The sequence below is a fragment of the Bos grunniens genome, chromosome X (genome assembly GCF_055505025.1).
Source record: "Bos grunniens cultivar Pamir isolate PY7600 chromosome X, Bosgru_T2T1.0, whole genome shotgun sequence".
Taxonomy (NCBI): domain Eukaryota; kingdom Metazoa; phylum Chordata; class Mammalia; order Artiodactyla; family Bovidae; genus Bos; species Bos grunniens.
Genome location: NC_141194.1, coordinates 124551935 through 124564594, shown reverse-complemented (window position 1 = coordinate 124564594; position 12660 = coordinate 124551935). Strand labels below are relative to the sequence as shown.

General features: G+C 41.6%; 1 protein-coding gene and 1 non-coding gene across 7 annotated transcripts; both read right to left on the bottom strand.

Annotated features, from left to right (window-relative positions):
* Positions 1–1550: 1550 nt before the first annotated feature.
* On the bottom strand, positions 1551–10309 carry RBMX (RNA binding motif protein X-linked). Of its 6 annotated transcripts, none has more exons than XM_086389091.1 (11): positions 10180–10309; positions 8761–8889; positions 8453–8559; positions 7838–8009; positions 7178–7330; positions 6784–6898; positions 6564–6689; positions 6381–6463; positions 4529–5751; positions 3550–3641; positions 1551–3044 (listed from the first exon to the last, which is right to left on the bottom strand). In XM_086389091.1, exons 2-9 carry the CDS (start codon positions 8867–8869, stop codon positions 5441–5443), a joined length of 1176 nt encoding a protein of 391 aa, XP_086245217.1. In that variant the 5' UTR covers positions 8870–8889; positions 10180–10309; the 3' UTR covers positions 1551–3044; positions 3550–3641; positions 4529–5440. The 6 variants fall into 6 exon arrangements, with proteins under 6 accessions (XP_086245217.1, XP_086245215.1, XP_086245216.1 ...); XM_086389089.1 differs by having other exon boundaries at positions 10184–10309; XM_086389090.1 differs by having other exon boundaries at positions 3550–5751.
* On the bottom strand, positions 8641–8712 carry LOC147341295 (small nucleolar RNA SNORD61). Its single transcript, XR_015159999.1, has one exon. It is a non-coding gene; the product is annotated as a small nucleolar RNA SNORD61 (small nucleolar RNA).
* Positions 10310–12660: the final 2351 nt, after the last annotated feature.

Sequence of the window (12660 nt, the reverse complement as noted above, 5' to 3'; positions counted from 1 at the left end):
TAATCACAGTGTATTAGAAGGAGACAACAGAGGATGAGATGGTTGGATGGCATCACCGACTCAATGGTCAAGAGTTTGAATAAGCTCCAGGAGTTGATGGACAGAGAAGCCTGGCGTGCTGCAGTCCATGGGGTTGCAAAGAGCCCGACACAACTGAGTGAAATGAAATACATGTAACGGGAACCACAAATTGAAGGCTGTTGCAGTGGCCTGACTCACCTCACAAAGGCAAACCTACAAAGCCCATGCTTACAGGAAACCACATGTCAAGGTGACCTTTAACATTGTTCAATCATGTCACTTGCAGTTACTTATAGCTGGCCAGGTTCCTCTGTCCATGGAATTCTCTGGGCAATACTAGAGTGGGTTGCCATTCTCTACTCCAGGGATCTTCCCAACCCAAGGACGGAACCCTTGTCTCTTATATTGGCTGGCAGATTCTCTAACCACTTAAGCAACCAGGCAAGCCAAGACACAATTACAATCCTCCAACTCGGCTTATGGAGAAGGCAATGGCAGCCCACTCCAGTACTCTTGCCTGGAAAATCCCATGGACGGAGGAGCCTGGAAGGCTGCAGTCCATGGGGTCGCTGAGGGTCGGACACGACTGAGCGACTTCACTTTCACGCACTGGAGAAGGAAATGGCAACCCACTCCAATATTCTTGCCTGAAGGATCCCAGGGACAGGGGAGCCTGGTGGGCTATGGGGTCGCAGAGTCGGACACAACTGAAGTGACTTAGCAGCAGCCAGCTTGGCTTTATGGGTTTCCCAGGTGGTGCTAGTAAGGAATCCATCTGCCAATGCAGATGAGACATGTAGGTTCAATCCCTGTGCTGGAAGATCCCCTGGAGAAGGAAATGGCAACCCACTCCAGTCTTTTTCCCTAGAGAATCCCATGGACAGAGCCTGGTGGGGTACAGTCCACAGGGTCACAAAGTCTGCCTGAATCAACTTAGCCCAACTCAGCTTTAGCGAGCTCACCTTCCCCTACAAACAGGGGCCCCACAGCCAATGATCCCCTGGGAACAGTGCTTCGCTGCCTGTGAGGTACTGTACTCGACCCACTGATTGCTTTCCCTTAAAGGACAGCTGTCACTAAATTAGTTTTATCAAGTGCAAATGAACATGAGTCAGATGTACATAGAGCCAACAAACACTAATCTTGTGCTGATTTAATGACATCCCCAAGGGACTTGGTCTTAAGTGGGACTCACTGCCAAACTGAATTAACCGACTTGTTTCTCCCAGGAGCCAGCAGGAAATACTAGAAACATTACAATCTTTGGTACTTTAGCTTCCAGTTTTTTGGTGTTATTGCTCCAATTTCAGGGCAAGGATCACCTGAATTACCTCAGTGCCTACCCGAAGCTCCCTCCCCTAGGAAGCCTAGCCATAGGCTACTTCAATGACTATGTTCCCTGGCAACTGGCTGCAAGGGCGAACAGTGCCTAAGAACCAGGGTTTGGGGGTGGAGGACGTTTGCAGATCCTTATTTAAAAGCCAAAATAAAACCCTTTTTTATAATAAAGACCCCAGAGCCACAAAAAATGCACGTCAAGTTTTATTAGGTTCAAATACAAAACATTCCAAAAAGAGAAAAGCCATCTATTATATCTAAGTACTATATTCAACTACCAGTTAAACGAAGAAAACACGTTATTCTGTTTCTTTTACAACCAGTATAAATCAAGACCAATTCTTTTCCCAACAGGAGCAGAAATAAGTCTGCTGGGTCAGTAAACTATTTGCCAAATAGCTGTCTGGTCATTAAACATTCAATTTAGTATTGGTTTTACTATGGTTAGTCTCTATGTTCTACACTATCTTCAAGATACCTAAATAAAATCTCAAGAGCCAAAAGGTCCTTGGGAGCACAGACCCAAGTAATTTCGATTACAGAATGATTGAGGAAGACAGCTATGTAAGTGCAATGGCTTTTTAAATTTGGTCAATACCCTCATGATCTGTGATTGGAAGAGCCTGTCAAAATGAGGGTTACATTTCTGCATATTTTCCACAACTGCAAACGGTAAACATGACAGTACTGATATTTACTAGGTAAACATTCAGAAGGTGAGTTGGTTCCTTCTAACCCAACAACTCAAATCTGTTTCCTTTGAGAACATTAGCTTTTACACCATTGGCTCTAATCTTCAATGCAATAAATGATAAAGCTGTAACGATTTGTTTGCAAGACATGAACTGGGGTAGGGGGTAAAGGAAGCTTACAAAACAACTATTCTTTAAAAAAAAAAACAAAAAAACAAAAAACAGCAAAAGCCAACCGGCCCAATTTTGTCTCCAGTTTTCAACGTGTGCTTTCGAGCATTTCAGCTGTTTCCAGTTACTTTAGTTTCCAGATATTAGTCTTCCATTTAGTTTTAAGACTAAATCTCACTTTTGGATAAACACAAGGAAATATTTTACTTGCTGAAAAATCACTTTACTGGATAAAGTTACCTCTTATGCCTTTCAGTTTTCTAATCCAACTTTCTGACAACCAGTGGTAATTAGGAAGTTCTAAGTTGCAGTTGTCCCTATGACTTTGGGCTTCCCTGGTGGCTCAGCTGGTCAAAAATCTGCCTGCAATGCGGGAGACCTGGGTTCGATCCCTGGGTTGGGAAGATCCCCTGGAGATGGCAAAGGCTACCCACTCCAGTATTCTAGCCTGGAGAATTCCACGGACTGTATAGTCCATGGGGTCACAAAGAGTCGGATAGGACTGAGCAACTTTCACGTCACTTCTATGACTTTAGCTAAAGTAAAGTCAAAGCTGAAAAAAGAAACCACAAGAACTTCCTGACTACCTCCACTTACCCATTTCCTTAATTACTCCCCTTTCTCCATCTTGTCAATTACTTATTTTAAGAAACTGCCACTCCCTAGTTAAGAGTGCTAACCAACTGGGGTTGATGCCTTCCTTAGAGCCACGGGAAACCTGGAAGGCAAAAATCTCGTCTGCACCAAACCAATTCTGATGAGTACTGCTTATGCAACTGTTGTGCCTTAAGGACAATCAGCAATTCTTCTGCTTCAACAGCTCTGTAAAATGAAAAGGTGCTATCAGGTCACAAGATATTTACTGTTTCATTCAGGAAATAACCCAGGAAGCTCAAAAAAAACCAAAAAAACACCCCATCGGAATTCCTGTTATCATTCTACCAGTAAAACTGCTACTGAAGCTAAAGACTTAGTGGCATCTGTTATCAGTTAGTTCACCCTTTAGCCAAACTGGAAAGATAAAGTATCCTTTTTAAAAAGGCTCAGGAAACAGTTAGAACCTCATACAAGTTGTTCACATAGCAAAACGCTACACTGTATCACTCCAGCCAACACCTGGTAACAAAGGACTAGCAAGCTGTATACATGAAATACATTCAATACAGCTATGTTTGAGAAAACCTTACTCCCATTTAACGTGCCAGGTGTTACAGATTTACCCTGCTAATCCTAAAATTAACCCATTACAGATAACTTGCCAATATCAAGGCATGCAACATGGCAATGCCATAGTATTTATACCTATAAAAGCCAGTGCAAAACTTACCTTAGCATTGCATTTCTCTTGTTGCCAGCTTTATCTAGTGTGAAAAAAATCAGCACTCCATGACCATCATGACCATGACCAAAATTCTCAACCTGTAAAAATTAAATAGGTAACTAGTTATCTCTCTTAAGGAAATTCTTCAAAACTTGCCTATAACTGCCCTCTTTTCCAGAAAGAAAAGGCAAGTTCAGACTTGCAGCTTAACGTATTTCGTGTTCTACTATTTCTCTTAAGTGGTGGAAGCTTCACTGGCTTGGGATGGACTGGAATGGCTTAAATGGTTAAGTTGCATGGCTTATGGATTCCCATTCTGTTCCAATGGTGCACTGCCATGTTAAATCCATAAGTTGAACGGACAAAACTTATTTGAAGGAATTAAGTGCAGTGTAAGGATTTTTAGTTGGAGGTCTTCAAGTTTACTATATTCAAGAGCATCTTTTTCAACTTCATGGCTGGACCTGGGTCATGCTGCCTCAGGTTTTGCTTTTTAAAGACCACTTGCAATAGATTTTCTCCATAGAGTGTAGTTTCACAGAACTAAAAACAAGTCAGGCATCCAACTAAATGTCAGGTTTGCAATGGCTTACAGGGGGTAAAGAGAGGGGGACCCCAAACTTAAGCCATTTCCTATATTGACTAAAAGACTAATTTGAAAAACGTTAAAACATGAAGCATGTTTAAAGGTCTTCATCAAAAATAAGATTTAAAAAATACCCCCTCCCAAGCCCCAGATCGCTACTGGTAAACAGCTGTATTAGGGCCTTTAAGTGTCACACATGCTTTAAAAAAAGAAATCCAAGTGTTGAATTTGGAGGACTTCTAATATGCTATCGAACACTTTGTTTTCCAAAAGTTTTTTTTTTTTTTTTAATCTAGAAAGCATTTCCATTGCCATGAGGTACAGTATGTTTCACTGTACTATGAGGAAGGTAAGTGTTCAATTTCGACTTAGACGGAAAAACTAGTTTGCTTTGCTTACCATCTTTGCTGTTTCACAGGCATTTGATGCTTTAAATCTGATGTGGAATGCTGATAGATTCACTTTTTAGAAGTCATAAGCCTTTGAGAAGTTGGAGATAACTTCATTGCTTATCTATTTTCTCCTTTGCAATCAAGCTGTTCCTTAAAAGTGAGACACTACAGAGTTGCAAAAATTTGAAACAGTAAGAGCAAGCATCGTTTGCAGCTTCATGGTTGGTTTTGGCCAAACTTTTTATTTAGTATTCTGTAGTTGCTTAACACACACTTAAATGGTCTTATTGGGGAGGGGGAAAGGGGAGGTTCTTGTAGATTCCCAAGGAAATGTCAGAAAGGCAAAATATGGCCAGCATTATCCATTTGCTTTTTTCTGGGTTTACTGGGCGAATAGCACTTTCCTTACATATATGCATCTGATCTCAGGTTTTTCATACTGAGAACATTTGAGATTTCAGTTTGAAGACACTCTGAAATCCTAAGAGTAGCATACCCCGACCACCCTCTAATAGCTAGCTTGTTTATATAGGCAGGAGGATTCATCTCTCCATTTTAGATGACTAGATATTTTGTGTAAGATAAACTGCTTGCCTCATCATTTACTGGGGAAAATCCTATAGGAAGTGGCCTTTAGGGACACTTTTACTTGGAGATTACACCACTAGTACACATGTCAAGTCTTAACACACTTAACATTTCATTTGCTTGTTGAAAGCAATGTCATAAAATCAAAGATTAAACATGTTTTACTTTCTTTCCTCACAAGAACATAAAAATTATGGAAAGGGAACTTAACAGGAAATTTAAAAAAAGTAACACAATCTTTCCTTTTAGTAGTCCTTGGGTAGTTATGATAGAACAGGTTCCACTTTTGTTTGTTTCTTTGAACAGGGATTTTGGTCCAAGTTGTTTGTTTTTAATATCTGCTTCTGCCTCCCCCTCTATCAGATCGGCTTCCTCCACGGCCACCACCTCTTGGTGCTCCGCGGCTTGAACTGCTGTAGGAATCTCGTGGAGGAGGGTACCCCCTTTCCATAGAAGGGGGAAGCCCTCTTTCTTGTCTGCCAACCCGATCACGACCACTTGAGTAGAGATCACTTCGGCTGCTTGAGTAACTGTCTCGACTTCCACCATATCCGTCACGTGAGCTGCTGTAATCATCATAGCGACTGCTTCCACCATAAGATGGCGGGGGCCCTCGTGTAGGTGGAGCACTACGTGAGTTACCTGCAGGGTCAATGGTCAGGTAATATGGCAACACTATAAATTGTATATATACAACATTTAAATCTGAATTTACAGAATTCTTGTATTAAACGTTTACTGTCTTAACTGGGAGGTTTTAAACTCTGCCATTGCTGGCCATTAACAGGGATTTGCTCATCTGCTGAGACACGGAAATGGGTGGGTTTTAATGTTTGTTTGAAAAGACTGAAGACGGTGTGTATTTCAAGAGGATATTCCAGACAGCTTGTTATTTTATAGTAGACACTCAGCCAACTTTCCAGTGATAAGTTGCAATTTTGAACTGTAGACTTTCCTTCATATTGCAATGGTAAACATTTGATCTTGTTAATAAAGTTTTTAAATTGTATTTTCACTGTTGGGGGAAAACACATAAGGCTGCCAATTTAAGCAAGCAAAATCCCCTCCAAAGCAAGCCAACAGCCTCAAAAAAAACTTAGAAAAAACAAAAGCCCCTCACAAGACTAGGAAAAGCCCAGCTGAATAAATTACCCCCTTAAAAGCAAGCAAACATCCCTTTAAAAGCAAGCACCACAACAGCCTAATAAACTGGCTCATGAACCTAAAAACTCAAGCTGGTGATAGTCAGAGACCCTCAACCAAAATCTTACCATAACTCTCATATGAATCTCTGTAGGAACCTCCACTTGGATGATCTGAATAGTCACGATCACGACCATAGCCATCTCTATCACTATATTAACAAGAAATATGTGTAAGCCCCAGAACATTCGTTTTTACAGCTAAAAAAATGTTTTTACATCAAGCCATGGCAGCAAGAGCAAGTCACATACCTATAGCCTCTTGATGGATAGTCATCACGTGAACTGGAATGACCATAATCACGGTAAGTATAATCTCTTGGTGGTGGTGCATAATCTCTTGTATCACGAGAACTTGGGTAATCTCTGCTTGAATAGCTAAAGAAACAAAAGTAACTTGGTTCATACTTCTGATAAGCTCTCCTTCAACCTTAAATATTAAGAGACAAAAGCTACTATACTTTTCTGTTACCTGTCTTTAGTAGAATATCCATCATCTCTTGGGGACAAATAAACATCTCTACGAGAGGGCAAGGGCTCCCTTCGAGGTGGACCTCCATAACTATCTCTTCCACGTGATACAGGAGCTTAAGGAGAAATCAATTTTAAAAATACAGCCAGAGCAAAGTAAAAATACAAATTTGCATTGAAGCAATGAAAAGCAGTGATTCAACCAAATATGACAATATGGATGTATATGAGGAAATCCTCTAAAATTTCTTAATTATGCCAAAATTATTTTCAATGCTCTGCATTTAACTTCATGACTTCAAGTGATCTAGATACAGTTTAAATATCATTTTTAGGATTCACCTCAATCCTTGTGTTATGATGGTAGAATAGACTGTCATATACAGAACATTTACCTCTTCCTCCCATTCCACTGCTGCTTCGAACTGGTCCTGAAGGGGCAGATCTTTTAGGAGGAGGACCCCCACTTCGTGGTGGTGGTCCTCTTTTTACCGGAAGTGGTCCCCTGGAAGAACTCATGTTAAAATTCATGGAATAGCCACCATCATCTACATTAGAACAAAAAAAATCATGTTAATACATGAAAAAGCTACAAAAGTTTTGCTTGATCAAGAACAAGACCATTTCTGTTTGGGGGGGGAATCTTTAGTTGTTAGTCTATATAGAGACTGTGAGACGTGTTAGTCTATATAGACACACATGAGTTAGTATAGATCAGAAAAGTAGAACTGAAGGGTTCTACTGAGGGTTCAAATTACTTCAAAAAAAACCCCCAAATTATTTAATACCTATCAAAATTTTTCTATAACTGTTTTTCCCTATAGAATGAGTTCATCTGGATAAATAATAGCTTACTGCTAATTATTTCAAGGCATTGTTAATTTAACTGAGTATGCCTTCTATATTTCCCTTAAGGAAATCACTTTGGTAGATGAATAAAATGTTCTCAATTTCAAAAGCTAAGGCCTTTAAAATAAAGATTAACCAAAGTACACACTGATGTATTTACAGTTCTTAATTTATATACCAAGCCTAAATCAAACTTAAGTCATTACCCATGTGCCCTCCATGGGATGGAGGTCCCCTGGTTCCTCCACTTCCTCCTCTTCCTCCCCGAAGGCCTCTGGGAGGGCCTCTGCTTCTTGGAGGTGGAGGTGGTCCACGTCTACCACTTTCAAATGACGGTTTAGTGGCTTGTTCTACCTTGATGGCTTTTCCATCTAAGGACTAAATAATATCCATGGTTAATTAAAAGTATTTAAAAGAGAACTTGCTGATCCACTATGCACTGACACTAGTAGGTCCTTCAAAATGTTTTTACCTTTCTGTTTAGCATTCAAAGTTTTAAGATATTATTTGAACTAAAACGTTAAGTAATCGGTAAAGTTGCTAAAATTTAACAAGGTGAAACAATTACCAACTTATTAAGACAAATAACCAAAAAGCAAAGCCGAAGTATAATACAAAGTATCATACATAACATTTAAAACTGAACGATTTTTTTGTTAAGAATACACTGAGTACAAAAGGTCCTTCTGAAATTACAAGGTGCTGTAGCAGGGTCATGGAAAGGTTTATACTCAAATTCAAGAGCAGCCCTACACCAGACTTGGGTAACAATGTGCTATTTTACAGTACTAGGAAACATTGTATCCTAAAGACACTCTTACCTTTCCATTCATGTCTCTGGCTGCATCCTTAGCATCTGCTGGGCTTTCAAAGGTGACAAAAGCAAATCCTCTAGATTTGTTGGTTTCACGATCTTTCATCAAGAGAACTAAAAAGTAGTTTTCAGGGGGAAAAAAGTGTTACTCTAGTTGAAAAGGAAAAACAAAAATTAATCTGTAAAAAAGAAAGCAAGCTCAGAACTTCTTAGAGGACAAAGCACATTATCATTTCATGTGATCAATGCAATCAAAGTCATCATAGCTCACCTTTTTAATTATAATAACCCTGCATACATTTTCAGATAACTCACCTTCCACTATTCGTCCATATTTGCCAAATACTGCTTCAAGGGCTTTCTCATTGGTTTCTGTATTGAGGCCACCGATAAAGAGCTTTCCTGGGCGATCTGCCTCAACCATTTTTCCCCCCTGGTTAAAATCTGTTGGGAAAAAAAAGTTACCCTCCCTTAAAAAAAGTTCAAGTTTACCCAATGTTATGTATCATGCTTATTTTTTGTTTACTAAAATCATTAACATAATACACGGAAAGCAATTCTTAAGCCTCACCAGAAAACCTGTGTAATTAGTTTAGTGACAGTTTAATAAACTGGCTTATAAAGCCAACTTAATTCCTGCATCTTTAATCCACTCTGGCAGTCTTAAGTAACTACAACACTTCAAAAAGCGCATTTTACTTTAAACACTATATTTATTGCATTTTAAAAATTCAATTGTTGTTCTTTAGTTGTTAAGTCGTGTCCAACTCTCTCACGACCCCATGGACTGTATCCCACCCGGCTTCTCTGTCCATGGGATTTTCCAAGCAAGTATACTGGAGTGGGTAGCCATTCCCTTCTCCAGGGGATCTTCCCCACCCAGGGATCAAACCCTGGGTGTTACGGGCAGATTCTTCACCGCTGAGCCACCAGGGAAGCCTTAAAAAATTCAATTATCCCATCCCAAGTACCCTAGTGATTTTTAAAAACCTACTCAGTCAAGGTCACAGACCAAACGCAGGTCCCTCTGACCAATCCAAGAACTCTGGCTCCTTTCAATACGATTTCCTAATAAATCTAAGCAGCAATTTAAAGTTTTAACCAAGTTATGACTCTCCGTCAACAGCCCCTGCCCCGCTCACATTACCGACTTTTAAAAAGCGTCAGTATTATCTCATACGAAATAACGGAATGTGGAAGCGCGCCCTGTAACCCAGTACTCAAAGGCTGCAGTGGAACCCAATTAAAACCCGTCATTAAAAACCGCGTGGAAAATACAAAATGGCGACACTTGGATTGAGCCCAGAACAACCTCCCCCGGTCAGGGAGTAACTTTTGCCACCAGCGGCGCTTCAGAAAATTCAAAGGGCTTCCTCTCCAAGGCCCGCCAATGAACAAGGACCCCGCGCAAAAGTGCACGTGCCTGCCCGAGGTCAGGGCCATCCCCACGCAGATATCGGCGGAGGAAGCGCGGTCCCTCCTCGTCCCGCTCCGGTCTAACCTCCGCCACCCCCCACCCCTGCAGGAGAAACAGCCAAACTTTCCGGGGAGGCACATTACGAAGCGCCCCCCCTCCCGCGTCGGTTTCCCGTCGACACTCCCAGGTTTGCCTAAATAGGTCGGCACCTCCGGGTTCTTAAAATGGCGCCCGCCACCCTCATCTCCAGGGAGATAATCCCAAATTGTAACGTGGCAAAAATGGACGCAAGATACAAAGTAACGAAAAGGACTCACGTACTGGAGAGGTGACGACGGTCTCAAGCTCCTGCGAGCTCGCCAACAGCGGCTTCCTAGCAGCTCGGCACGCGGGAGGGCAACCGATCCTCAGAACGGAAGCTGTAAGGCGCTCGCACTACTGCGCAACGAGGGCGAACAAAGGAGACAGCAAACTTTATACGGCCCGGGAACGAGGCTCAAGGACCCGGATGGAGGCGGGGCTTAGAATTTGAAACGTGTAGGGAGGGGGAGCGGTTCCCAGTATCCCCACTGGCTGCCCCCGCTGTTAATCACTCTTCGCTCCTCCCTTTTTCCCGGGCCCTCGTCTCGTCAGCCGGCCCCAGTTTCTAACCGTTTTCCCAGCCCCCACCGGTGCTCCACAAACCCGCGTTTTTGCTTTCTTCTAAAATGGTTCACGGACTGCATATAATAAAGAATTCAAATTTTTTGCGTGTTCTAGTGGTCCCGGCAAGGTGCTAAACTTTACACCCATTAACTCATTTAATTCTCGAAACAACATGACGAGGGTAGAACTATGCCAGTTTTGCAGAAAGGAAAAACAAAGAAGTTTAGATAATAAAATATATTTCCCCAAAATACCTTTAACAAGAATTTTTGGTGAATGGGGAAAATTCTGATAAATGTCAGGTGGGGGAAAAAACCTGTATTAAACAGCGGGGAGATAACCCGTTTTATAGAACAATTACTGAGCACCTAGTAAATTGCAGGCAGGCTCTGGGCTTGGCCGTGAGGGTACAACCCAGAATAAGCAAGACGAGGTCAATGCGCTTCATGGGTAATGCTGCCAGATTTAGCAGGTGAAAATACAGAAAACCCCTTCAGGTTTGAATTTCGGATACCAAATACTTTTTTCAGTATAATAGCTCTCAATATGATGTACTTATTAGCCGTTTATCTGAAATGCAAATTTAACTGGAGATTTCCTTTTTACCTGTCAATCCTACTCGCGGAGGGGATCATAAACGTTTTTGATTTGCTAATTTCTTTAAAAACTGAAGAAGAAATTTAAATACAATTAATAAATAAAACAATTGCATTCTGTGATTAGTGCCAGGGAGGAAGTAAACTCGGTGTTTTGATGGACAATATTTAAGAGACCAAATTCGATCTAACCCTCAGGGAAGGTCTACCTGAAGAAGTGACTTTGGAGGTCAGATCTGAAGGAAGAAAAGAAACCCTCCATGGGTAAGCTGGAGGGTAGGGGAGGATCAGAAGCTTTTCAGAAAAAGAAGCACAAAGTAGAGTGAAAGACCTTGCATGTTTCAAGGGACAAAAAGGGATCCAGGGTGACCAGAATTTAAGGGGCATTATATGAGGGAGCCAAGGCAGGCAGAACATTCAAACCCACTACAAGATTGCAGGGGGTAGGTGTGGAAGTAGGGACAACAATGGGGCTGTGCAAATGGACCAGGAAACAGAAGACAGTGCCTTGAATTAGGGTTGTGGCAGGTGTATATGGCAAGCAGCGGACAGGATTTGCTCATGAATCAGATGGAAAAGCATTGAGGTATAATTTGAAAAACAGGATAAGTCATTATGGATGAGTAAATATCTGGTATTAGTAAGGGGTGGCCATTTGCTAAAACAGCTGCAAAGGAGCAAGTTTGGGGATGTGGGCGGGGATGGAAAAATCTGATGTGCAGAGTAAAGATCAGGGCTAAATTTGTTGCTTTAGAAATAGTAATAAAACTCATCAGAATGAATGATACCACCAAGAAGAGACTATAATGGGGAAAAGAAGTCCCCCAATCGCACAGTATTAAGTATCAAAAAATACATGTGGAGAGGAAGACACTGGAAGGAAATAGGCTAAAATGTTACCAGTTTATCTCACCGGAGGGATAGAATTTGTGAACAGTTGTTACTTTTCTTCTACACAGTTACAGTTGCTCTGTCTGCCATGGTGAATTATGGTTTATGCCAGGGAGGTGGTAGTAAATGATGCTCAACTCAGGTCATAGGTAAAAACCCCCAAGGAACTTTGGAACCAGCTCTGAGTTATTAACATTAACGGAGGGAATAGTGCTCAGTAGCATAAGAATATTTGTTGTTTTTTTTCTTTTCTCAGCCAAATAAGAAAAAGCAAAGCAAAAGTCACGTCTACTTGTGTTCAGAATAAGTTATATATATTATTATCTCTGCCAATAGTTGGGAACTGGCCAGGTTGGCATAAAACACTTAAATGTATGGCTCAGGAAGCAGAGTCTGCACCTCCAGGCAGAACTGCACCTCCAGGCAGAAATCCCTCCCCCTGAGGCCAGCAGGCACTCTCTCTGTCTCAGATCCAGACAGAGGATGACAGGGTCTCTTCCAGTCTAGGGCAAAACAGGGCTGACTCTACCATAGATGGCTTTGTCCCCTTGGGTCTCAAGAAGGGAACAGATCACGCAGGTTTTGTGGTTGGTGCTCAGGAATATGGGGATGGGGGTGGGGAGTGGAGTGCTCTAGACTAGGGTAGACAGCACTTCAAAGGACCGC

What these genes read in the sequence shown, in the direction of transcription:
- RBMX (XM_086389090.1), bottom strand. Translation starts at nt 8,869, where the DNA reads ATGGTTGAGGCAGATCGCCCAGGAAAGCTCTTTATCGGTGGCCTCAAT. An exon ending in ATATGGACGAATAGTGGAAG is followed by an intron (nt 8,560 to 8,760) that starts GTGAGTTATCTG and finishes ACTACTTTTTAG; the next exon opens with TTCTCTTGATGAAAGATCGT. An exon ending in CCAGAGACATGAATGGAAAG is followed by an intron (nt 8,010 to 8,452) that starts GTAAGAGTGTCT and finishes GATATTATTTAG; the next exon opens with TCCTTAGATGGAAAAGCCAT.